Below are 27,216 nucleotides of genomic sequence, written 5' to 3'. Positions count from 1 at the left end.
ACCCTTTGAATGTGCTTGCTGTTTCCTGTCTGGACCCTGACTAATACAGTAAGCAATAAGAACCTTTGAATTTCTTAATTTGATGTAGGTGGAATAGAGTTTAGGAGACACTAGATACACAGAACCCATTAGGATATCAAGTAAAAGATAAGGAGGGTCTGTTGGAGGGAATGAAATGGAGCAGACAGCTATTAGTAAGATTTGAGAAGAGCACAAAATGACACTGAACTGTAGAACTCATGAGCATAGGCACAACTAAATCCATCAATGTGTTAAAAAGACAATACATCACCCTAGCCAGTTTGGCACAGTGGATAGAGTGTTGGCCTGCGGACTGAAGGGTCCCGGGTTCAATTCCAATCAAGGGCACATGTCCAGGTTTTGGGCTTGATCCCCAGTAAAGAGCTTGCAAGAGATAGCCGGTCAATGATGCTCTCTCATCATTGATGTTTCTCTCTCTCTCCCTCTCAAAAAAAAAAAAAAAAAAAAAAAAAGATAATACATCATGACCAAGAGGGTTTAATCCCAGGAAAGTAAGGTTGCTTCAACATTCTAAATCAAGTACTATAACTCATGATATCAATAGTCATTAGGTTAGTTATTAGATTAATTAAAAATGCAATTTAAAATTTATTTATTACAACTACACACCTATTAGTATGTCTGAAATTCAGAAATTTTTTTAAAGAAAAGATTTTTTAGAGGGAGGGAGAGAGAGAAACATCAAAGTGAGAGCAAAACACTGAAACATCCATCAGCTGCCTCCTGATCGATGAGTTCTACTTTCCATCCAGGTCTTTGATAGAGGAGAAATATAAAAGACACATTGAGTAGCTATGTTTTCTCTGTCATGTTATCCTTTATTCACCCTCAAAACCTCTCAGTATATCTTTAAGGATATTTTTGATTGACTGCAGGTTTTTTCAAGTGTCATTACTTGATCTGTGATTGTGTCTTCCTGATCCTATTAAAAGCATCAAGCTCTCCAGAAGCTTACAGATGGATGGAGCCTGGGTGGTTGCAGCCAAGCTATTTAAAAATGTATCTATAATAGTTTGCTCTATAACTATACTTTTTTAAAATTACAAATCATGCTTTCTATTTTTCAGTGCCAGGCTTCAAAAAAGGCCATTAGGGATTTCTAGAGACAAAATTACTGCCTTGTAATACTATCCTTTACTCTGCAAACCACACAAATATAGTCAATTGATTTTCAGGCAAAGCATTAAATCAACTCAATGGGGGGAAAATCTTTTAAAGAAATGGTGCTGAAATAATTGAATATCCATATGGCCAACTGAGAACTTTGACCCCTCTTCTCTCACTGCATATACAAAAATTAATTTGAGATCAAAGACCTAAATGTAAAAGCCAGAATCATAAAGCTTCTAGAAAAAACATACTAGAGAATATTTCAAGACTACAGGGTAGCCAAAACCGGTTTGGCTCAGTGGATAGAGCGTCAGCCTGCGGACTGAAAGGTCCCAGGTTCGATTCCGGTCAAGGGCATGTACCTTGGTTGCGGGCACATCCCCAGTGGGGGGTGTGCAGGAGGCAGCTGATCGATGTTTCTCTCTCATCGACGTTTCTAACTCTCTATCTCTCTCCCTTCCTCTCTCTGTAAAAAATCAATAAAATATATTAAAAAAAAAAAAAAAGACTATGGGGTAGATAAGTATTTCTTGGCCAGGACATACAAAGCACTAATCCACTGATAAACTGGACTTCAAAATCTAAAAAAAAAAAAAAAAAAGGCTCAAGACATCATTAAAAAAATGAATAGGCAAGCCACAGACTAAGAAAAAAATATTTGCCAAATATATATGTATTGAAGAACTTATATGTAGAACTCCTACAAATCAACAATAAAACAATGAATGACCCAATATTTAAAAATACCAGAAAACACAGTTGCTTCACACCAAAGATACAAGAATGGCCAAAGGCACATGAAAAACTGCTCCTATCGCTAGTCATCAGGGACATGCAAATTAAAAGTACACTGAGAGCCCGGCCTGTATTGCTCAGTAGTTGAGCACTGACCTATGAACCAAGAGGTCCCCAATTCGATTCTGGGTCAGGGTACTGCCCAGGTTGCAGGCTCGATCCCCAGTAGGGAGCATGCAGGAGGCATCCAATCGATGTCTCTCTCATCAACGTTTCTATCTTATCTCTTTCCCTTCCTCTCTAAAATCAATTAAAAATATTTTTTTAAAAAGTACACTGAGCTGAAACCGGTTTAGCTCAGTGGATAGAGCATCAGCCTGCGGACTGAAAGGTCCCAGGTTCGATTTCGGTCAAGGGGCACGTACCTTGGTTGCGGGCACATCCCCAGTGGGAGGTGTGCAGGAGGCAGCTGATTGATGTTTCTCTCATCGATGTTTCTAACTCTCTATCCCTCTCCCTTCCTCTCTGTAAAAAATCAATAAAATATATATTTTAAAAAGAAAAGAGAAAGTACACTGATATATCCACTAGATTAACAAAAATAAAAAAAGATTGACTATCACAAAGTTTGAAGAGGATATGAAGCAAATGGAACTCTCATACATTGTTGGTAGGAGTGTAAAACAGTACGATCACTTTGGAAAACTGACATTTTCTTATGAAGTTAAACATCAACCCAATGACACAGCACCTCCATTCACAAAATGTTCATAACTTCCTTATTCATCATAGCCCCAAATTGGAAACAAACTAAAATGTTCATTGGATAAACAAATTATGGTATAGTCATACAATGGAATACAGTAAAGCAGTAAAAATAAATGAACTATTAATACATGCAACATATGTGAATCTTAAAAAAGAAACACATTACGTTGAATGAAAGATAACAGATACCCCTTCTCCCCCCCCCAAAAAAACCCACCCATACTATAGGATTCCATTTATTTGAAGTACAGGAACAGGCAAACCTTACTTATAGTGACAGTAGTCAGGTGGTAGTGGTAGTGGTTGAGGTGGGCAATGGGTGACTGACGGGAAAGGGGCACAAGGACATATTCTAGTGTAATGGAAATGTTCTGTATCTTATGCTGCACTGTGGTTACATGGTGATTTAATTGTCATAACTCATCAAACTGAATACTTCAGATCTGTTCATTCAATTGCATATAAATTATACCTTTTGTTGTATCTAAGGGTACAGAATAACCTATTCACAGCTTACAGACTCAGGTCCATAATCAAACTAAATGGATATGTGTGAATTAAAAGTCTCTTTCCTTTAAAACAAAAACCTTGTAAGCTTACTTTTGCGATATCACAAGTATAGAGACAATGGTTGAAGCCAAGAGAATAAATAAGTTTCCTGAGGAAGTAACTTCAAGCTAAGGCCCAATGATCTAGTCACTCTCAGCACTTGCTGAGGGTATCTGAAGACGGTACTTTTCCCTAGCCAACATCATACTGGGCAAGCTACTGAGCTGCAAATCCTCACCACTCATGAACAAGTCATACTAAGGAAGGGAGGGTTCAAAGTGAGTTTTCCTATAGAACTGTAGGCAAGCAAAGTTCATGATGGCTATCCATGAGAAATAGTATAACAGTTTGTGGTTGTAGCTACACAGGCTGGGCACTGAGGCTAGGAACACCATAGGGGTGCACACCCCCCACTATGCCCCAGAACAAGCCCACACCTGTAGCTCCCCAGCAGAGGCATCCTTCAAGAACTGTACATTTTTAGGGCAACCCCTCCCTCCTCTGAGGTGCCTACACAGACATTGCCATAGACTTCTGTCCCCTCAAACACATTCCTAAGGGCGAGTGTCAGGGGCTGTTTGGGAATTAGATTTTTCTGTGGGTAAACCCCCCGCCAAAGTAATTGTTAAAATTTGCTAAAATAAAGCACTGTGGCCAGAGATGAGGTCATGACCCTAGTTATTAAGTGAGATGGGGGCCCTTAACCTAATTTTAAAACAGACTGTGTTGCCCTTACTGGTTTGGCTCAGTGGATAGAGCATCGGCCTGTGGACTCGGGGGTCCCAGGTTCGATTCCGGTCAGGGGCATGTGCCTTGGTTGCGGGCACATCCCCAGTGGGGGTGTGCAAGAGGCAGCTGATTGATGTTTCTCTCTCATCGATGTTTCTAACTCTCTCCCCCTCTCCCTTCCTCTCTGTAAAAAAAAAAAAAAAAAATCAATAAAATATATTTTAAAAAACCCAAAAAACATTGTGTTTATTTTTTTTAAATATGTTTTTATTGGTTTTAGAGAGAGGAAGGGAGAGGGATAAAGAGAAACATCGATTGCACACCCCCTACTGGGGATCGAGCCCACAACCCAGGTATGTGCTCTGACCAGGAATCGAACCATGACCTCCTGGTTCACAGGTCGACACTCAACCACTGAGCAACACTGGCTGGGCATCATTAGCTGCATTTTATAGTCTATGTTTCAGGTGCTTATGTATAAAATGACACCTGTAACTTATGCAGATTAATTCATTAATAAATAGTAAGTATCATCTATTATGGGCCAGGCCTAGGCAAAGCACAGGATACACTGGTGACCAAAACAGATAGAGCTTCTGCCCTCATAGACTTTACAGTCCAGCAGGAGAGATAAGACAATCAAGTCATCACTTACACGTCATTACAATTTGAGATAAGTGTTATACTGAAAAAGAACAGGGTGGTATGAGAGCAGTCAGAGGATATGAATTATTTAAAGAAGTGTTAAATGTGAAAAAGTCACTACCCACACTCAAAGACTGAATAATAATAAAAACACTGACATATTGGTAGTTTAGTAAAGAAACAAGCACAGCAGTCTAATGGCATTAAAAAGCCAGTATGTGATTGGCAGACAGTGCCTTCCCCCAGAGCAGTGTTTGAGCCTCTACCCAACAGCATTTCTTCATATAAAATGGGTCCAAAGAAAGTAGGAGCAAAGTGATCAGAACTTCAAAGTGCAATTATGCAACGATCTTATGATCTGTCTTCAGGCATCACAGCTGACAACCGTAGAGTACTGGTTTAAATACTCAGCCCTCTGGATACTTCATCTCTCTTGGACTAAAAGCCAAGGTTCCTCCACTGACTTATCGAGGGCCCCACATGATCTGTCTGTACTCCCCTCCTCTTTCTGACCTTATATCCCCTTTCTCTTTCCCTCACTCACTCTGCTCCAGCCACAGTGGTTCACTGTTAATGTATCTCAAACGTAGCAGGTACATTCCTGTCTCGGGGTCTTTGTACTTGCAGTTCTCTCTATTGTACAGATATCCATGCACATGGCTTACTTGCTCCCCTGCTTCCTTCAGGTATCAAGTGCTGTCTTACCAGAAACGGGTTTATTTTCCTACTGTCTCCCCCTCCCACCTCTGCTAGAAAGTATGCTCCTGCAGGACATGGAATATTTTGTCTATTTTTTGTTCAGTGCTGTATCCCAAGTACCTAGAACGAGGCCTGATATAGTAGGTGCTTAATATTTGCTGAAAACTGAAAAATTTCAGAGCTTATTCCTGCATAATTAATCAATAAACCAAGACACACAAACTGAACTCATCAAAATTGCATATAATTCATTAGTGTCTTGGAATACGTTCACAAATTTAATAGAAATTACTCATGTCACTAACCTAATTAGTTTGAGGCACAATCTGGTTTAATGGTTCAGGAAAGAAAACAAACCCATATGATAACAGAATAGCTCTGCCTGCCACTTGAGATTAGGAAAATGAGCTGCTGCTCTCAACCTTAAGCCACAACTTGACCTGTCAAGAGGATGCCTTCACTCAGAACTGTCTCTCCAACCACCACCCTCCTCCACATGACGGGACTCATGCTTATCAGTTAGCTCAGTCCCCTTGTCGTCAAGTGTCCTTCCTCTTAACAAAGAAGCGTACTGTATGTCAAGCCTTGCAGGACGAACCACAGTGAACCAGCACTCGGGGGCTATGATAAGTCAAATGCCAACAGACAACCATGAAGGGAAGACATGTGATGGTGATTTAAACCTAACCAGTTCTAAGGAAACCCTCTGGATGCGGAAAAGCCTTTCTGACTCCATAGTCAGTCCATCGTTACATCCCAACACTGTACACTGTACTGCCTTTTTTTAAAAACAAACACGTGTTTTTATTTACTCCAGAGAGAGGAAGGGAGAGGGAAAGAGAGAAACATCCATGCGAGAGCAAAGCATCCATTCGCTGCCTTCTGTACACCCCCGGGATCAAGCCCACAACCCATGACCAGGAATCAAACCGTGACCTCCTGGTTCATGGGTTGACGCTCAACCACTGAGGCACACCAGCCAAGCTATAATGCCTCTTGAATTCATGTGGTTCCCCGAACAGATACCTGCAGTTATCCTGGGCCTAACCTTTTCATTCCCAGCCTTTAAGTGTCCCTAGGATAAATGCCAAATTTCCCAGGTGTGGGTTGGACCCTTCCTCACCTTTCCACCTTAGCACTTTCGCCTTACACTGCACTGTACATGCTAGCAGCTACCAAATCCAATTCTTCAGTCCTGCTCTGAGATTTTGGTCCAAGCTGTTTGCTCTGCCTGGAATAATATTTCTTCTTCCTTCCTCAGACTAACTCCTTCTCAGGAGATCTGTTAGGGAGGCTGTGCCTAGGCTGAGTTAAGTGATTCTGCTCAGTTACCAAGCATCCTGGCCTCTGGTTTTCACAGTGCCCCTCATACTTCATTGGGATCACCTATTTAGTTTCTGTCATGATGGCAGGACCTTGCCTATCCCAGGAGCCTGTTGGAGAAATAATCAGGAATGCCTTCCACGTGACCTTCAAATCAATCATGTACCAAGAATTAATTAGGAAGGTGTGTCTAATTGTCCCTCAGCCCTCCGATATCTGGAATTGAGCCCATGTGGCAGACAGGCCACCAATGCCTGGACCCAAAGAGGAAAGCCAACCACATCTCAACAACAGAGCCTGAGCAGGAGCTGGGGAAAGTATGCAGCTTGAGTTTTAAATTACATGTTCATAGCAGAGCAACTACCAACAGTCCAGTTATAGTTCCCCACTAACCAACTTGTTTTTAGAGTCTGAAACAATAACATGAGGCTATTTTCAGGTAGATGTGAAAGTGTTTCTTTACCTGCATTTATGTTCCCATTGAAAAAAAAAAGCCAAACTAAAGAAACAGGTATTGAGTTTTACAAACTAATTATGATAAATGCTTTGGTCCCTTCTCTATGGAGGTTTAGTTTTCCTATGACTTGTTTAAGTGCCTATACTGACTCAATGACATGGTCACAGACTGCGGCCTTCTCATTGACAGAAAACACACAAACAGGACAAAGGAAAGAAATGCTATTCCTTCAGCTCCACAAGCTGACACAGGGGACAAAACTGTTAGGCAGCCACCATGAAATGAGAAAGCATACCTGGCCCTAGCCAAAGACACCTCCCCCATCCACCCACCCCCGCCTTCATCCACACACAGTGTCCCAGGAAAGACACTAATGAAAGGCCTAACGACCTTTCCAATGAGGCATAACTACACAATGTACAATAGGGTCAGCTAAAAACTTAACACCCACAGAAGTAGCTGGATCACTATTAGGTCTGAAAGTTAACTTTAGCTGATGATTACAGTAGGAAAAAGTACTCACGTACCAGCTATATTAATTTTTTTTTTTTTTTGAGAGAGAAAGAAACATCAACTCACTGTTCCACTTATTTATGTATTCATTGGTTGATTCTTGTATGTGCCCTGACTGGGAATCGAACCTGCAACCTTAGCATATCAGGATGACACTCTAATCAACTGAACTACCTGGCCAGGGGCTTATATATTAACTAGAGGCCCATGTGCAAAATCACGCTGAGACCCAGACCCGGTGCGCCTCGGAACCCAGCGTCAAGTCCTGCTGGCGCCACGGGACCCATCAATGCATCTCCTGGTGACCGGTCTTTGGTCGTTATGGCATATGTCCACTGGGTTTTTATTATATAGATTCCTTATTGTTTTTGAAAATCTGGCAATAACCAGAAGATTATTTTTTCTGAGATTGCTTTAAGAATGAGTTTCAGATTTACATTAACCTGAAAATTCCATCCTCAGCCCTACTCTCTCCCAGGGCAATTTATAATCTAATCCTTCAACTTCACCATGACCTCCCTGCGAAGATAAAAATTCTTAACTTCCCATTTCCAGCCTTGACAACTTGCTCTGACTCTGGTCCTATACTTTTAAGTGTCTACCAGAAATTCCACCTAAGTGACTTACCAACTTCTCCCAACCCAAATCTTTCCTGTCAAACATGAACCTCCTCCTGTGCTCCCCACCCCTTTAATGGCACAATATCCAGTCACCAGAGCCCTTTTCTCATTCATTCTCCATTATTTTTTAAAATTTTTATTTATAGATTTTTTTTTTTTTTAGAGCAAGGGAGAGGGAGAGGGAGAGGAAGATAGAAACATCAATGATGAGAGAGAATCATTGATCGGATGTCTCCTGCATGCCTCACACTGGGGATCGAGCCCGCAACCAGGGCATATGGCCTGACCGGGAATCGAACTGTGACCTTCAGGTTCATAGGTTGATACTCAACCACTGAGCCACGCCAGCTGGCCAGGCCTCCAATATTTTTAAGCACCACAATGAGTTAGGCATTATGCCAGGAGTTGTGCACATAGCAGTTATCAGACAGGTCAGGTTCCTGGAGGTTAGTTTCCATTTCTTGCCACACTCATAGGTGAATATCAAGGATTGATTTGATGCAGGAACATAATGAGTGTTCAAAGGTCATTCCCTGTGGCAGGTAAGTGGGGAAAAAAAACCCTCTGCCTTTGCCTTTAAATCACTGAGGTAAAGCACACTTGGCCATGATGCATGTGAAATAGCCAACCCTAGAGAGAGGTATATTACATACTTTGTTTTTACCTGTGGTCCCAAGAGGATGAGGTTTTAATTATAATAATAAACATTTTTCAATGTGCAAACTTAAGTTTTCTTAGTGTTTTCCACCTCCTATGTGGACACAAGTATTCTAGTCCAGTGAAAGCTGCTATTTCTACGGCAGCAAGAGACACTTGAGAGAGTCACCTATCTGCCTACCTTCTTGATTTCGAGTATGGGACATTCTTAGGGCACCTCAGAGCACAGCAACCTTGACCAGCTTTCTCTAACGCTGTGTTACATGGCCTCTGGTCACCAGGAAGGTTAAGTAGTACTCCATTGACTTGAATGCCCAGTGTCTTCACAAATTATCTCCTACTTGTATGCAGAAAACTGCTTACCAACTAGGCCAGGACAATGCTCAACTATTAACAATCTTCTGACTGTTAAAAGTGAGATGTAAAATAATCTAAGCTCAGGACAGTCTGCCAGAGGAACCCTTTTTTCCTTTTAGGTAAATGTGTAATGAAGAAGGCTGGTTATAAAATACAGGATGTATATGCCTACCTGAAAATAAACATTCATTTCAATATTTTAGAATTTTCTAATTATTGTTTAAATGATGCACAATGCCTTATCTCACTATTGAGACTCTTAAGCTCTTTCAGAACCAAGACTGGGCTGCATATGGTATTAAGGAGAAAACAGGTCCCTGAAACGTAACACTTCAAGGTATTTTGGTAACATTTCTACAATGACTTAGAAATTACTTTATTTTAAAAAATATATTTTATTGATTTTTTACAGAGAGGAAGGGGGAAGGATAGAGAGTTAGAAACATCAATGAGAGATAAACATTGATCAGCTGCCTCCTACACACCTCCCACTGGGGATGTGCCCGCAACCAAGGTACATGCCCTTGACCAGAATCGAACCTGGGACCTTCCAGTCCACAGGCCAACGCTCTATCCACTGAGCCAAACCGGTTAGGACTGACTTAGACATTACTTAAAAGCACTTAAATGTTCTTTGTGCAACATTAATTTAATTTAGTATGCCAGCAATATTAAAAATTGAAGTAAGGCCCTGGCCAGCATGGCTCAGTGGTTTAGAGTTGGCCTGCAGACCAAAGAGTTAAGGGTTCGATTCCCAGTCAAGGGTATGTACCTGGGTTGAGGTTGGATCCGGTGTGTGTACAGGAGGCAACCAATCGATGTATGTATCTCAATGATGTTTTCTCTCTCTCCCCTTTTCCCTCTCCCTCCCTTCCAATCTCTCTAAAAAAAATCAATGGAAGAAAATATCCTCAGGGTGAGGATTAATGAAACAAACAAACATAAAGAATTGAAGTAAGACCCTAGCTGGTTTGGCTCAGTAGATAGAGCATCAGCCTGCAAACTAAAGGGTTTCAGGTTCGATTCCGGTCAAGGGCACATGCCTGGGTTGTGGGCTCGATCCCCAGTGGGGGGCGTGCAGGAGGCAGCTGATGAATGATTCTCGCTCATCATTGATGTTTCTCTCTCTCTCCCTGTCTCTTCCTCTATGAAAGCAATAAAAATATATTTTTAAAAAAGAATAGAAGGAGAAACAAAGACAATACATTTAAAAGAATAACCAGGAGCTGGGGAACTGAATAAGCCCAGGACTGGGGAACTGAAACAGCCATGTACTAGTAAGTATAATGATTTACTTTTGAAAATAACATTAGATAAGAAGTACTATGTTGAATCATTGCTCCAAGATTCAAGCTACGTCCTCTTAGGCCCTGGCACAAGAATATGAATTCAAAAGACTGAAAAGTAATAGGAGGTATGGCTGATCTCTCTACCATCCCCCATCTCCTGGAAAATCAGAGGATGCCTGGCATGACAAACACACCATCTCACATACCACCCTCAGAGAGTCTCTTCAGAGATGAAAACCATTTCCTAGTGGGAACCGTCATCGGGCTGCAGAAACCATTAACCACATGGAACTTCCTATAATATGCTTTGGGACACTGTGCTACAAGCACCCAAGAGACCATAAGGGTCAAAACTATCCATCAACAAGCACCAAAGAAATATTAGTTTTAGAAAGCAGCACAAGATCTGTAAGTCACCTTTCAATTATACACATGTAAATTCATTAACTAGGCAACCACATTGCTGTTTGGCTCACGGACACCTTAGATAAGAAGAAATGTCAGTGCTGCCCAGACCCTGCCATTGTTACCCCCTCCCTCTCTGCTTAAAAAATATATCTATAATAATAAAAGCGTAATATGCTAATTAGACTGGACAGCCGAACAACCTTCCAGACATCCTTCCGGACTGCGAGGGCTGCGAGGGCCGAGCCCCTTGCAAGAATTTCGTCATCAGGCCTCTAGTATGTATATATTTATTGTTGTTGTTTTAATCCTCACCCAAGAACATGCTTAGAGAGAGGAAGGGGAGGAGAGAGAAAAACCGATGGGCCACCCTCGGCACATTCCCAACTGGGGATTGAACCCAAAACCCAGGCATGTGCCCCAACAGGGGATCTAACCAGTTTTATTATATACTTAATAAAAATATATATATTTTAAAAAGTATATATTTATTTATAGAAAATTACTGTGCTATGCTTTTTTAAAAAAAACTTTTTATATTTGTTCAATGTTCTTGCAATCAATGTACTAGTAGTCACTTTGTATCCTGAGATTTTTATTTTATTTTTTTCACTTACTCTTTAGTATTGGTTCTACTGACTACATGATCCAGCTTTCATTTCTCTGGTGTTAGACATTTATGTCATTTTCAATTTGTTTTGTGTGGGTTTTTTTGTTTGTTTTAATATATTTATTGATTTCAGAGAGGAAGGGAGAAGGAGGGAGAGATAGAAACATCAATGATAAGAGATTCATTGATCAGCTGCCTCCTGCACGCCCCCTACTGGGGATCGAGCCTGCAACCAGGAATGTGCCCTTGACTGGAATTGAATCCGGGACCCTTCAGTCTGCAGGCCACTAGGGCTGTTTTCTTTTAAATTATACAAATTAAAAAACTATAGTCCAGAAGTTACATGATTTGCCTAATGTTATCATTCTAAGCCCAGTGCACGAAATTCATGCACTGGAGGGGTGGGTGTCTCTCAGCCCAGTCTGTGCTCTCTCGCAGCCTGGGACTCCTTGGAGGATGTCTGTCTGCCAGCTTAGGCCCTCTGGGGATTGGGCCTAAGCCAGCAGTTGGACATCCCTCTCGCAATCCAGGATCCCTCTCACAGTCCGGGGACCCCTTGCTCCTTACTGCCCGCCTGCTCGCTGCTCCTTAGCGCTGCCGCACAGGCAGGAGAGGCTCCCACCACTGCCACTGTGGTCGCCAGCCGTGAGTCCGGCCTCTGGATGAGTGGCGCTAAGGAGCCTGTGGGAGCACACTGACCACCAGGGGGCAGCTCCTGTGTTGAGCGCCTGCCCCCTGGTGGTCAGTGCACATCATAGCGACCGGTTGTTCTGCTGTTTGGTCGATTAGCATATTAGGGTTTTATTATATAGGATTGTAAAAGTAAATAATAAAGACTTTGAGGTTATACAGTGATATGGTAAATCTCAAAGCCAAGTAGAAGTGCTTCTCATTCTATTTTGGGGTTATCTCCTCTCATGAAAAACTGAGGGCTGACAATTTGAGAATAACACAGTTATTCCCAGGCCAGACAGGAAGACTATGCTCAGTACTCAGTTCCCATTCCTCATAGCCTTCATTCTTAATCATTCTGAAGGATGAATAGAAACACAGAAGAAGCTTTTGTAAACAACTTGGAGAGGTATGGGGGAGAGTGAGCTATCCCCTTAGCATACCTGGCCATTCTGGGTCCCAAAGAATGTGGCATTTTTGTTATTGGCTACCTAGAGAACTGACAGTACCTAGGACAAAAGCACTACTTGCTACACCCCTTCTAAGAGCAGGAACTAAAGAACAAGTATTTAAGATAGAGCTTGAGTGTATTAAAGTAATGCAGGAATATTTATCTCTTCCTTCTGAATGTTTCATGCCTATTTTCTTTTTTTAAAAAATATATTTTATTGATTTTTTACAGAGAGGAAGGGAGAGGGACAGAGAGTTAGAAACATCGATGAGAAACATTGATCAGCTGCCTCCTGCACACCCCCCACTGGGGATGTGTGCGCAACCAAGGTACATGCCCTTGACCAGAATCGAACCTGGGACCTTTCAGTCCGCAGGCCGACGCTCTATCCACTGAGCCAAACCAGTTTCGGCTCATGCCTATTCTCTATGTGTTCATTTCCATCACCATGAAATGGAAATATTTACTCCATTTCTCATTTTCTTTGTCTCAGTTTAAAGAAGGAATACTTTATTGAGCTCATTACTGACCTAATGGCTAATTCATAAGTGTCAGAGTATAGGGAAGTCTCACTGCTTTCGTGTTTTTCTCAGTATCGCTTAAACATCACTGGAAGCAAAAATGACAAAACTTCAAGCTGTTCTACTCTGGTCATATCATGAGAAGGCAGGGCACTGTGGAAAAGACAATAATGCTGGGAAAATATAAGGCAGCAGGAAAAAAGGAAGACCCAATATGAGATGAACTGACTCCATAAAAGAAGCCATAGGCATGAGTCTACAGGAGCTGAGCAGGGCTGTTGAAGACAGAACACTGTGTACATCATTCATTCATAGGGTCGCCAGGAGTCAGAGCCAACGCAATGGCATGTAACATACACACTTAAAATGACTTCCATGAGTCTAAGCCTATTTCAAATATCTTTAATTCCCCACTTTTTAAAACACCTGACACCTAAATTTGCAAGTAATTTAGACTTTTAGATTCTCTTGAAGTTTTCTTTTTTTGTTAATCCTCACTAGAGGATATTTTCCATTGATTTTTAGAGAGAGTGGAAGGGATGGGGGAAGGGAGGAGAGGGGGGAGAGAGAGAGAGTATGTGTGGGGGGGAACATCAATGTGAGAGAGCCACATCAACTGGTTGCCTCCTGCATGCATCCCAACCAGGGTAGGTAGGGAACCTGCAACCCAGGTACGTGCCCTTGACCCGAATTGAACCCGCAACCCTTTGGTTTGAAGGCCAACACTCTAACCACGGAACCGCACTGGCCAGGGCCTCTCGAAGTTTTCTAATACAAAGCTGTTATTCTTATATGTAAGAAAAATAACGTCTCATTACCATACTGTATACACATTTTCAAAAAGAGCAAAATCTACAATTTTTCCCTAGATATTTTCCAATTCCAATGATGGATTTGTTCTAGAATTGCATCTTCTACTATAAATATGCATGAGATGACAGGCATCAGAAGGGCACTTCTAAGTTCTATTTCAGCGGTCGCCAACCTTTCGGACCTCACAGAGCACCAGCGGTCCGCAGACCCACGTTGGCAACCACTGCTGTATTTGATTCCTAATTTTCTGAACACTGACGTCTGTATTTTGACAACTTCTTACATCAGATGGCACTGCATTGCCATTTAATTTCTCCTCTTACTATATAACTAGATTATCAGTTCGGTGAAAGCAAACCCTGTTAGCATTACTGGTTTATCTGGTACCTTGGCCTATTAAGTACTGTTGATTACTTTATTACAGGCCAGATTTGATAACTTCCCTCAGCTGCCCCAGAAAGTAGAGTGGATGTTAAGTAATTATCTGTCAAAGGTTTCATTGCCACAGCAAACAAGAAACACCTTGAGGGTGTGTAAGTCCATCTTTCTCCTCTGAAAACAAGTGTCTTTCTGACTACAGGAGCTCAAAAATATGCACACAAATCCATGAGGCACACTCATTACATTTAAGAAGCATCTTACCAAACTGCTCATTCAGGCTAGTATTTGCACTTACAAAGCATGCTCCCACAGCCCACCCAGCTCTGCTGATGGTAACTGCTTGCTCCCCGTCAATCTTACCTTGATTTTTGGCTTACTTGTCTGTCTTCTATCTGGGCTAATGATAAATTAATGAGAATACAATGACTTTCATAAAACTTCTCTGACAGGATTTGGTTAACAGTGCCAATTTTCCCCACAGATTACATATCCTCCTGATAATACCCCATTATAACTCTTGAGGTATTTATAAAAAATATTTCCACAGATGCAAGAAAAGTCAACAAAATGCCTAGCCATGAAATACTGAATAACTATGGTATACACCTGAAACTAATATAATATTGTACATTAACTATATTTTAAATAAAATAAATTTACAGCCGAATATCCATAGTTATGGTCTGGCATTGATTTGTGAACCTAAAGCATTCATCTTAAAACTAATATGACCTATTAATATTATCACACTTTCAATGTATCTTTTCATTCTGGGAGCGAGGAAAAAAACCCCACAAAACTGCTGCAAAGTTGAATATACACTGAAAATTAGTTTTATCAAGGTAGCAATAAATTGACTTTGATGATTAGGACCAGCGAACATCTGTTAAAAATTGCACACTTCTTTCCCCCATGTTACAAATCTTTAAGTTTCTTTGGGGGAGGGGGGATTTTTTTCATGGCTGATCCTACTACTAGTGGGTTCTAGTATTACTATAGAAATCTTATATGTGAATTTTCCTAGCAAATAAAAATAATTGATCAGACCCAGATCAATCATTCCATAGGAAAAGTAGTGCAGCCAGGTGGTAAGAGAAAGTCTCTCACAGCTGAATCTTGGTCCAGACAGATTATCTCAACCCCTAGTACAAAGGCAGTTATTTTTTCACATTTTCTGTAAAATGGATGGCCTTGAAACTCTGGTTTCCTGCTGTAGCTTTTCAGAAGGAAATGAGTTTCCTTATCAGGAATGACTCCAGCTTCCCCAGCTCTTACAGACAACCATCTTCTCCAGCTCTCTTCATATCCCACTAACAGGTTAGGGTGGCTGCTAATTTAACAGTTGTCCCCTTCAAATGAAGGGTCCTCCACTAAGGACTCTTCCTTCTGAGACCTTTGAGCCCAGAGCTTACAAAGGTCCTCTGGGTGGTGGCCTGGCCCGGGTTCTGGACACTCCCAGGATACCCACTTTCTTCCTGTGTCTTGCCCTCAGCATGACACTAAGGGAACAAAGAACACAAATGGGATGGTTTATAACCTTACTTGGTGTCTATCCAAGGCAGCTCTGAGCTTTTCTATTCCTGTCCTGTTCTTCAGATTCTGCAGTAGTTTGGGAGGTCAACTTCACAGGACCATTCATTGAGCCCTGATCTCCCCGCCGCCGCTTCCTTCCTCACCGTTCCCGTGGCACTGCCTCCTGGAGGGGAACACCTTACCTCACCTTTGTCTCCGCACGTCCATCTGCTTCCTTCCCGAGCTTCAAAGGTAGGCCGGGGCCCTCGGGACATGGCCAGTGGGCACTCGGGCTGGCAGAGCTACGCGCACCTCCTGAGGTGTCTCTTCTCCCACCTGCCACCTCAACACTCCCTCTTTCCTTAAAGAAACACTTACACACCCCCACACCCACACACACACACCCAGGAAAGTCCCATCTCTCTCTGAAAGAGGATGGATCGGCCACCTCACGAGCCCTTTGTCTGAGGCTTCCACACCTCACATCCCCAACCCCGGAGCGTCGGTCCTCACACAGGTGGGTGGGTCTGCCTGCCCAGGGCGGGGAGGCCTAGGCTTCCACGTCCAACTGAGGGAGGGGTTAGGGCCGAGGTCCCTCCAGGAGCCCACATTTTACGACCAGGTCCAATTTCTGAGGTGGGGAGGGCCAACGCCGGGCCACCCTCAAACTCCACGCAAGCCCCAAACTCCGCGCCAGTGCTCGCAGCTAGAACGGCCCCCTCCAGCCCCGACCTCGGACGCCGGGCCGCGGAAGAGGCCGGCCGACACCCGCTGGCAGCCGCGCCATGCCCTCCTCCATCCTCACCCGCGGCCGCGGGCCGCCTCTCACCTGGCACGCTGGCATTGCCCGTCCCGCTCCGCACCGGACACCTTGGGTCCGGATGGTCTCAGCCGACACCAGCTCCCCGGGAGGGAGGCTGGCAAGGACTCACCGGCCCCGGAGTCTAGCGCGCAGCTACCGGGAACGCACCGCCAGGTTTCTAAGGAACCGGGGGCTCTGAAAGGGGAGGGGTGGGTCTGAGGGAGAACTGCGCATGCTCCCTGACGGGGGTGGAACCCCGCGGGGAGGAGCCCAGACCCGGTGCTGCGCATGCTCGCGCGTTGTTGGCGAGGGGACGAGGGTGATGCGGGTGGGGGGTGGGGGGTGGGGGGCAGGTTAAATAGCCTGGCTGGAGGCCTTAGTCATTCATTATTTCCGGCGGTGGAGGGGCTGAGGGATATATTTTCCAGCCTGGGATTCTTTCTGGTTCGCCGCCCGCATCAAGAGCAAGAAGGTTCTGGAAAGTGGTGGTTTTGGGTTGTTCAGGAATGAAGGAAAGGTCTGCTATTGGACACGGCCTATCTTTGCCGAACGGCAGTTCTCTCGAACTTCAGGGCTTCCTAGATGTTCTTTGGTTATCCTTAGATAGTATTCTTCGGGACTTGTGACTTCAGTCCCCCTGATCTCTTTACTGGAGCCTATGCTCCCCGCCCCCCCCCCCCCCCCCAGCCCCCACACCAAATAAATACCATTTTGTAAAAAGACTAGTCTTGATTCATCAAATCCGCTAGGATAGTGAAACCTGTAAACCTTGGTGTCAAGCAGGCTATGTTGGAAATGTGGGATTAGGGGTTATTTCTGCATGGGAAGCCCCCACCCCTGCTTGTCTGACTCTCCCAGTGAGTCTGAACCGAGCTGAGTTGGACCTCTTTCCAGAGCAGCCTGTAATGATAGGACATGTCAGTTGAACTGAGGCAGCTGTTTCCACTGAGACCAGCTGACCTGCAGGGCTATCCCGGCTTTGGCAGGAGACAGGACTTCCCACCGCTGTCACCACCTGTGTGAGCATGGAAGGCTTCCAGAGCGATGAAAAGTTGTAACCTCAAAACCTCCTTTTCTGATGGGATTTTATTCCTTTATTCCTTCCCCTGGATTCTGAAGCCAGGCACATAGAAGGCAGAATCAAAGTATGCTTATGTTTGATCTTTTTGTCTTGTTCAGAATTTCACTCTAGAGCAGGTTTTCTCAACAGCAGCACTGTTGACATTTTGGGCCTGATCATTTCTTGTTGTGGTGACTGAACCTTGTAGGATATTTAGCCATGTCCCTGGACACTACCCACTAGATACCAGTAGCACCCAACCCCAGCTGTGACTACCAAAAATATCTCCAGACATTGCCTAATGTCCCCTTGGCAGCAATATTGGTCCAGGTTGAGAACCACTAGTCTAGAGGGAAATTAATCCTCTATAGCTTTACTTATGGAATCAGGACATTTGTGCTTATTTGTATTTCACTCTTCTCTCCACACTAACTTTTTCCTGAGTTCTGCAGAGTAATAGTCCTGTAAAATGCCCAAGTGAAGTATAGTACTGTACGTTTGGAAAGTGCTGTGTTAAGCTGCACTTCTTAACACAGGATTTTTAGAGCTTTTATTACATGGTGATGTTTACTGTGACCATCCATGAGTTTTCCTTATTTACTGGGCCACAGAACCCTTTTCCAGTTCCAGGAAATGTCTCTCTCAGATGTGGATCCGTTTGCTCTCCAGCAAACCTCCCCCATTCCAGTGACTGTTAGCCACCACCTATTCCCTATACTATCTTGGGGCACCAATATCCATCCCTTCACTCCAACCAAAAGCCTACACTTACCTTGTCTCTTGCTTCTTCCATCTCTCACATCCAGGCACTCACCCTGTTGTGCTCACATCTCCTAAATATTCCTCAAATCTGTCCCCTTGTGGCTGGCCTACTGCAGTAGCCCCATAGCTGACTTCTTTGCCCCAATGTTTCCAGTCCCGCCTCCAGGTGGACACCAGCCTAAGCTACTCTCTCTCTCCTTTGCATCAAACCCTGATACTTTGGAAGCAGAGAAGGCAGAATGAGGCAGGAGCAGGCCAGTCACACTAAGGAGCATCCTCATGGAGGCAGGGTAGTCGGTCACCTGTACTGCATCCCTATGTGCCAAGCATGCCCTATGCATGCCAGAATCTCCTACTACCATGGGCTAGAAGAAATGACCACATTTTAAGGATGGGGAAACTGATCATTTCTTGTTGTGGTGACTGTCTGAACCTTGTAGGATATTTAGCATGGGAAGCCCCCACCCCTGCTTATCTGACTCTCCAGAAAATTAGCTGAGAGTTAATTTTCCAGAGTTACCAAGTTAGTAGACTGAACTAGGATTTTGAGCACAAGCTCTCTCCTAAGATTGACAGGAGGCTAACCTCAATACCCCTCATCAGAAGAGCTCTTTTTTTTTTTTTTTTTTACTTCTAGTGTTTGTGGTGAACGTATTTGGAATGCATTAAAATCTTATTTTGAGGGTAGGACGTCCTGTGGCCCAATTTTTTGAGGTTGAATTTGCTTTTTCTTTATCTCAGATGAAAGCTATTTTGGGGGAGAGAATTGAAGTACCTATCCTCTTTGGGGTCTTGAAAATACCCAAAGTCTAGAGAGTCCTTGAGGCACCAGGGGCCTAGTCCCTTGAGAGGTGGGCTGAGAAGAGGCCAAACCCTCTCTAGGACACTGAATGCCACACAAGGGGTGCCAGCCTCAGTAAGACCCAAACAGAGACCAGACACTCGTGACTGCTCATGGATGTGTATTTTAATAAAAATAATTCTTTCAAAATACAACAGGAGTTTTTTTCATCTCTCAAGTACAATTTAATAGGATGTTTTGTTAGAATTCTCTCTAAACCCTCCCACACCCACAAGTCTCATGCTAATGCCAACTATCAACTTGCGAGGACAAAGGCAGAACCAGTGTGCACAATGTGGAGGACGTCTGTGTCAGCTGTAGTTACTAATGGAGGAAAACCCTATGCAAAAAGGCGGCACCTCAGGCAGCCAGAATCCACAATCTGGCCACAGGTCCGGGTGCACAGGACTGGTGGTCAAGCAGGGCTCTGCTGCCCAGCCACCACACAGCATGCATACCTGAGTTGTGAGCAACCATAGGAACTTTCAGCTCGGACAGTTCTCTGCCTCATCTTCTTTGTGCTTGCTTATGGGGTAGGAAGGCGCTGGGTGGCCAGGCAATCCCCACTTCTCTTAGTGTCCCCTTTTTGAAGGCCTGCGCCTAGCCACAGACCCATGTGGGTGAGGATCAGGGTTCTGGCTTTCTTTGTGTGGTCTGCCAGTTTGCATCCACTCTGGAAGGAGCAATCATTTGGTGGCATGAGGAGAAAAGGTAAGGAAGGAAGGCTGTTCTCTCAGGGCTGGACAACCCAACAGGGCTAAGTCTTCCTCCTGACCCTTTGGGTCAAGTCCGGTTCTTCACCAGGGCTCCTCCCAGCTGCTTCCCCCACTCTCGGCTCCTGGAAGCAGGCTGGAGGGACTGGGTGTGCATAAGGGGCTCCTCTGGCTGGCTGGCAGGCAGGCCTGGACTATCAGCAAGACAGTGGGCTCAAGCAGCTTGGTTTTGGTCCTCTCCACGGCTTGTGGGGCAAAGGCTTATGTCCCAATGGTAAGCTGTCCAACTGGGACAGAGAGCCCCTCTGGAGAGGAACAGAGTAAACAACTTGGACTCAGCTGAAACAGTGAGATAAGGCACAGAAAATGGGGAGATGGCCATGGGTACTGAGTGCAAGCCAGGCTGACAACCAACCCCAAGCAGCACACAGCTGTCCCGGACCCTCCTGGGCCCTCTCTCAGATGCTCCACAGCCCAAGCCCAGGAACCTATCCCCATCCCTGACACACCCCTGAAAGTACCAGCTGCTCAGACACTGCTGGAGGCCTCCCTAACACTGCTGAGCCTAACCCCTCGCCCGCCATTCAGCTTTAGGACTTAACAGTGTTGCCCAACCCACAGGATGAGGTTAGTCCCGACTCTGACACAAATCTGCTCTGTGACGTTGGCCAACTCACTTCACCTCCTGGACCTGTTTCCTGTAAAAGGAGAGGATTAGTGGAGCAGATGTTCTCTATACCCCATCCCAGCTGCAAGAGCCTCTGGTTTTAATTCCCAAACCTTCTTGGCTCTGGCCATTTTAACAGACTGATATTTCCACCTCTGGGTTTGGGAGTTAGGCATCCCTAGACCTGTACAGTATGAGTTTCCTTTACAGACAGGACAACTCCCTGATGGGCCATGGTCTGTGGGCCGCCAGCTGCCTTGGTGGGACCAAGGAAAAACAGCAGCGTATAGGATCACGTCCCAAGGCAGAACTCTAAGACAGCACAGGGCCAGATCCTGACCTCATCACTAGCAACTGGTCCAACTCAATCATTTCTCTTGTTGTCCAACTGTGGGCTCAGCAAGGCCTGATTGACACTGAATATCTCAGGCCATCCCAACCATTCCTGTGTCCACTGACAGAGAGCAGCAGCTTGCCCAGGCCAGATCAAGGCAGGGACTGGAAATTCAACTTTGGACCTCGTTCCTTGGCAGGGACTGCTTGTGTGCTCCCTCCCACTGTGAAGCAGGTGGAGAAATCCCAGTCCCTCCTGGTGCTCCTCTGGGTAGACCTCCTCCCTTTCTTCTTCCCTGGGCTGTCAGTCCTCGCAGCAGATGGCCACCCACGTCCTGGAAGCCACTGTAGCCCTTCCTTTCCTGATGACAGTACCAGGACTGTTTTTGCCCCTACCAGCTGTAAGGATCCATCTGACGGGGCTGGTGGGACATTTGTAAAGCCCGTGAGGTCCCTTCCTCCAGCCAGCAAATACTCATAACAGTCTTTCTAAGAGTGGCTGGGGCCGAACTCCAGGGAGCTGCCTGGCACAGCTGCAGTGAAGCCTGGCCTAGGTCAAGGGTTCCATCCACTCCAGCGACCAGCAGCCCAAGAATCTGCCTCTACAAGGTCCTGGCTTCTCAACAGAAAGCATGGATTCCATCAGAGCTGTGCAGAGCCAGTGAAGATCCAGGCAGGAAGCAGGCCCTGTACTCAAGGGTCTCTGTCCTGGGATTGGAGACTTCTTCCCCGTAGCCTGACACACGGCAGCTCTCAGGTCGAAGGCAGGTAGTTTCCAGGCAATCAATTTAGAGTAAATGACTTATTTGGCCATCTTAACAAGTGAAGGAAGGATGTTGAAAAGGGAAGAGAGAGGTGCAAGGAAGGCAGTGAAAGGCAGGGTAAAATGGTAGATAGTGTGCTGGTCAAGAACCCTCTACTCCCTTGCTTTGTTGTGAGGCCCTGTGTCAACTCTTCTCTTCTCTGGACCCCTGGCCCTACAGGTCTCTGCTCAGTCTGACTCTCAGGGGTCTGGGGACCCACTCCTCTTAGATTCTGCAAACCAGCTTAGCCTGACCTGCCCAGTAAGTGCCACTGTCCCCCATCCCCGCCCATACTCCCCCCTCAAGCCTAATGCGCTTCCCTAAGCTGCAGCTGGGCCTGTAGCTCAACAAAGAGAAGCCTGAAATAAATCACTTGGCTGAGGTTACAGAGATGATTCTTTTTTAATGAGTTGGACTCAAATAAAAACATATGGTGTCTGGACAGCCTCACCCAAGAGGTGCTGGACCACTAACACTACGATAAATACTGTGTCTTTTTTAATATATATATATTTATATATATATAATCTCATTTTTTACTTATGAAAATAATAAGCTATCACCAACTTGGATAGGCTTCATCACTAAATTAGCAGAAACCAGCTCAGCACAAACTCTCCAGAGATAAATACTGGTGGCTCAGTCAGGAGGAAAAAAATAAAGATTAAAAAACTCCAACCCCTCCTCAAAACAAAACCCCCATTTCAAAGTAGGCGCTACAAGAGAGTAACCAGCCAATACTGTGTCATAGGCCGCTGCATGTGGAGGTGGGTGTGGGGGGAGAGAGACTAAAGGTGGGGGAAAAAGGAAGGAAAGAAAGGAAAAGAAGGTGAGGAGGCCAGGCAGGAGGAGTGGACTCTGCCCATGGCTTTCAGGTCCCTGCGCCAGATGCCTATGGAGGGCGGGGCTCCAGCCCTGGGGCCAAGAGAGGGCCAAGTGGGGCCAGCCAGCATGGTCAGCTAGTGCAAGTAGTCGTCGACTCTGGCAAAGGAGCAAGATCCCAGGCCCGCTCGGGCCATAAGCCGTAGACACTCAGATGCCTGGCCCAGGGCGAGCATCAGAGGGGGCTGCTTTGGCAGGTTTTGAGACTCTGTGGAAGAAAGACAAGGCCTGGTCACTGCCCTGCCCAGGGCTTGTCCCAGATCAAAATTTCCTTGGGAACAGAGGGGTGTGTGTGTGGGGGGGGTGGGGGGTGGGGGGTGGTTTGAACAAAATCTCTTGAAACAGAGTGTTCACGTGTCTGTGTGTGTGTCCCCAGCCACCAGGCCATGACCCTGCAGCCATGCCAGAAACCAGAGGACCTTTGCTTTCTTCAGAGCGGTAGGCTGGCCTGGGCCCATGGTCACAACCTAGGGCCCATCACAATCTACTCAATTAGGCAGAGGGAGGTAAGGATTTAGGTTCAGCCATGGGAGCCCCAGAGTCCTGTGGGCCACCAGAGAGCTCCTGGGTAGAGCTCACTGCCCTGATTTGAACAAACATCAGCAATTCCTAGGGAGAAAAGGGAGGGGGCCAACCCATGCACTCATGGGCAAGCTTCTATTTTTATTAGATCAACTTACCTAAAATAGCACTGTTGAGGGCAGCGCACACAGGCTCCCTCTGGATGGGGTCAAGCTGCTGGCCAACTGGGCAGCTCCAGGGGTCTGAGTATGCCAAGAGGCTAAAAGCATCCTAAGGGACAGGGCACTCTTGAGAAGACTGTGGCACACACTACACACACACCTTGTGACCCTCAGTGAGGGTACAACACACCCCATTGTTGGATCAGGGAGGGTTGTGGCCTCCCTAGAGCCTAGAGAGGGTGGGATACACCCTGGATGTCCCATTTCCCGTTGCAGACTTGACTGGAGCCCACTCTGTCCTGGTGCTGCTGTCCCGAGGACCCTCCCAGAGTCACCATGCCTCCATTACCAAATGGGGGCCCTCTCTGGATGAGGGCCTGGCTTGTTCTGTACCTGCAGCATCTCCGTGTGGGCCAAATTCTTGCCATACTCCCTGCCCAGCTGCTCACTCAGTGCCTGCAACTCGCGGCCAAACAGGATTATCCTTTCTGTGGCAGCCTGGTTGCCCCCACAGAGCTGCCGCCGAGGATGCCCATCATCTGCACCCAGAGTCCAGCAGAGAACACATCAGGAGGAGTGAGGAGAGAAAGGGAGGACTTGAGGGAGGACACCAAAGAGAACATGGCAAGAAGGACCTTGGGGTGAGGAGTACAGCTTCTGCCAGAGGCAAGTGAGGGCTGGGAGGAGCAAGTGGACCATCGTAGCTGAGGTGCTCTTAGTCCACCTGGCACGTGCTCTGGGAGTCAGCTCAAAAGCGTTCCCTCCCTACCCTGTACAGATGCATGGGGGTTCCTAATAGCGCCCACTCTCACCAACTCCCTCTGGCCTCAAACGCAGGGGCCCTGGTCTTGGCAATAGGCCAGGGCCTTCCCACCTCAAGCATCCATTAATGACTGGCTAAGGAGGCAGTGAACCAGGTCTACCTAGAGCCTCTCAAGCTGCCAAAGCCTGCCCATCCCAACCCCCTCCCAGGGGGAAGTGGCATCTGGACTGAGTGTTGCCGCCCATGGAACACCATGCTGGAGCACGGCCCTCACCCATGCTGGACTCATCTGTCTGCAGGTCCTCATGCTTATAGGCACCATTGACGATGCGCGTGGACATGCTCTCCAGCACACCATTGGGGTAATGCTCCGCCTCCATCTCCATCTCACTGTCGCTGCGGAGAAGGGTTGAGGTGGGAGTTGGCCAAGGTGATATGGTTGCAGCAGCTTGTTTGGGCCTCCTACAGCTATGCTGTGGGTTAACTGAGGGCTCCGAGGGCATGAAAGGACAGCTCTGGCTCCCCAGGCTCCAACACTTGGCCCCTCCTGAGATACCAGCCAGAGGTCTGTCATCTGATTCTCACTCTTGTCCCAATGCTGCCTCTATGACCCTCCCCTTGCTGACCCTCCTCCGAGTTGGCACACCCCTAACCATCCCCCCACCCCCAAATGACAGGAGCCTGTGAGACCCAACGGGCATCTCCTCCGGACCCGAACCCTAAGGCCACTTGTACCTGTAGCCTAAAATCCCTGCCTGCTCAACCTGGATGACCACAAGCCAAGCCGAGTAAAAGTGCCTTCAGTATACTTTGGGGTTCTAAGGCCTGGTCTCTTTGGGAGACCACATTCTCAGCCTGCCAGTGCGGGTGCCTCTGGATAAAGAGAGGACAGAGTTAAGTGGCAGTTGAATCATGGTAGGGCCAGAAGCCGGAGACAATGCCTGGCGGGTCAGCAGCTACTACTCCAGACACAGACCTGGGATGGAGGTGGAGGAGGAAGTGCAGGGGGCAGTACTCAAAAGACAGGCTGCAGTGTGCCCAGGTGGCACAGAGCAGAAGGCAGAGGAAGAATCTAAGACAGGCACCTGGTCTCTTGGTTACTGGTGCTGCTGTGGGGCTGGGACTTGGTGGAATCTGTTGAGTTGGACTCGGAATAATTGACGGAGGATGGGGACGAGGAGGAAGAGGAGGATGCGGAGGAGGACGAGGAGGAGCTAGGTGCGGGGTATTTACTGTGGTTCTGTTTGCTCTTGGAGGATGCGACGCCATTGCTGCAGCTGGGACTATCTGCACCTGTAAGCCAGGGAACAGTCAGAAAAGGAGGAGCAACTTGCCATCAAGCAGGGCCCTGGGAATGACTAGAGTGGTCCCATTTCCCTTCTCCCAAATCCAGCAGTGAACCCTAAGCCCAGCCCAGGGAAGGGTATTGTAAGTGGACTTTCTTCTCCACACCAGTATTTCCCAGAGCCCTCTGGAGAGTGGCTGACCTGTGTTGTGCATGTGGGAACTACTGGGGCCGTGTCGGGGGCTGAGGCTGGGGGAGCCAGGGTAGCTGTCCTGGGACTTGGGGCTTCGGGAGCTCAAGCTGCGGACCTCACTGTCAGTCCCATTCACCATCTCCACAAACTGTCGGCACCTGCAGAGGGAGCGGAGCGGCACTGCTCTGGGCTTGGTCCGGGTTGCATGTTCCCACCACCAGCTGAGAAGGGCTGGGCTATGGGGGAGCTGGTAGGCCCCAAAACTTACTTGAGCATGAAGAGCAGGTTGGGGTTGTGCTCTAGCAGCCCTGGGTAGAAGTGCTGTGTGGTCTCAATGGCCTCACCCACACGGCCCTCCAGTACCAACTTCTGGATCTCTGCAGAGAGCAAGAACACGGCAGTGAGTGGGGGGCTGCAGACCATCCTCAGAGCTGCAGCCTGCACACTGCCAGCCCTGAGCACAGACCAGCCGGCAGTCAGGTGGCTCAGCGCGCCATGCCAGTTGAGATGCTCATAGAAGAGGCTGAAGAAAGAACCTGGCCATCCAGCCCCACAATAGACCCCGGTTTCTGCCAAGCATTGGGAGTCCTCAAAGAATAAGAGGAAAAAACAGAGCAGGGACTCTCAGCCCAGTGGCAACAGGGTGAGTTTGGAGGCTTGTTCCTAAGAAGTACAGGTCACCAGAGTCTGGGTTGGGGGAGGGGCCCTGGCTGTTGGAACATGATGGAGGGATTGGCACCCAAGCAGTTCAGTGACCCCAGGAGCAACTCTTCAGACAGATTTCTCTCTTTTCAGGCCTCACAGGGGAGGGGCAATGCAGGCCACTGGTTTCTGGGCGAGAGCCCATGTCTTGGCAGTCTTCAGGGGCTGCAGCATGCTCCCTGCCGGGAGAGATCATCCTCCTCACACTGGCATCTCTGACGTTGACACCTCTCAGGCATCAGCATCTTGCTCTTGCCCTGGGGCCTGGTGCGTCTTGCTGGAGCAACTTCAGGGTCTGAGACTCTCATTCATAGATCCCAAGTCTGGGATCCCTTTCTGTTTGTCTGGATGGGCGTAGCTTCTCTGGGAGACACAGACACATGCCCATACACAGAGACAGCAGGCTCAGAGAGACACAAACAGGCACACACAGACACACATGTCCACACATACCCATTCTCCCTCACTCTTCTCTTCTCTTCCTATCTCTTTCCTGGGCCCTGTTCCTCTTTGTCAATACCCTCTTTCCATAAATGAGCCCCACAGTACACAGGCCAGTATGAACACCAGGAAAGCTTCCTTTGGCTCCTGCCTTTGCTTGTCTGCAAAGGGCAGGACCACAGGTGGGGAGCAGAGACAGGTGCTAACACAGCAGCCATTGAACATCAGATTTCGCACTGATTACTTCAGTCCTCTCTATGGCCAGGAGAAGGCAGAATTATTAAAGTTGAGTAAATGGTGTGAAAGGAAGGACATTGGTCCATGATGCAAACATACTCTTGTCAGAAGACTATGAACAAGATGCTGAGTAAAAGCCAAGATTCAGGGGGAAGGAAGCACGGGGGGAGTGAGATCCAGCCAGCCAGGCC

The 27,216-nt window shown here is 46.6% G+C and overlaps 2 protein-coding genes across 3 annotated transcripts in view; both read right to left on the bottom strand.

Annotated features, from left to right (window-relative positions):
- GFOD2 (Gfo/Idh/MocA-like oxidoreductase domain containing 2) overlaps positions 1-16,858 on the bottom strand; it is a 37,690-nt gene extending 20,832 nt beyond the window's left edge. Inside the window, exon 1 of one of the 2 annotated variants that reach the window (XM_079800697.1) lies at positions 16,688-16,858. The gene's annotated coding sequence lies outside the window, so the exon portion shown is untranslated. The other variant, XM_079800698.1, reaches the window with a different exon arrangement.
- A 2,571-nt stretch (positions 16,859-19,429) lies between these two features.
- Positions 19,430-27,216, bottom strand: part of RANBP10 (RAN binding protein 10) — a 64,472-nt gene continuing 56,685 nt past the window's right edge. Inside the window, exons 8-14 of the mRNA XM_079799679.1 lie at positions 25,914-26,022; positions 25,655-25,803; positions 25,253-25,460; positions 24,442-24,563; positions 23,798-23,943; positions 23,402-23,513; positions 19,430-22,929 (exon numbers count right to left, since the gene is read on the bottom strand). Of these exons, the coding sequence (XP_079655805.1) occupies positions 22,799-22,929; positions 23,402-23,513; positions 23,798-23,943; positions 24,442-24,563; positions 25,253-25,460; positions 25,655-25,803; positions 25,914-26,022 (977 nt within the window). The 3' untranslated portion in view covers positions 19,430-22,798. The remainder of the gene's footprint in view (positions 22,930-23,401; positions 23,514-23,797; positions 23,944-24,441; positions 24,564-25,252; positions 25,461-25,654; positions 25,804-25,913; positions 26,023-27,216) is intronic.

The sequence above is a fragment of the Cnephaeus nilssonii genome, assembly GCF_951640355.1.
Source record: "Cnephaeus nilssonii genome assembly, chromosome: 20".
Classification (NCBI taxonomy): domain Eukaryota; kingdom Metazoa; phylum Chordata; class Mammalia; order Chiroptera; family Vespertilionidae; genus Cnephaeus; species Cnephaeus nilssonii.
The sequence above is the reverse complement of the archived record's forward strand: the minus strand, read 5'-3'. Positions and strand labels throughout refer to the sequence as shown.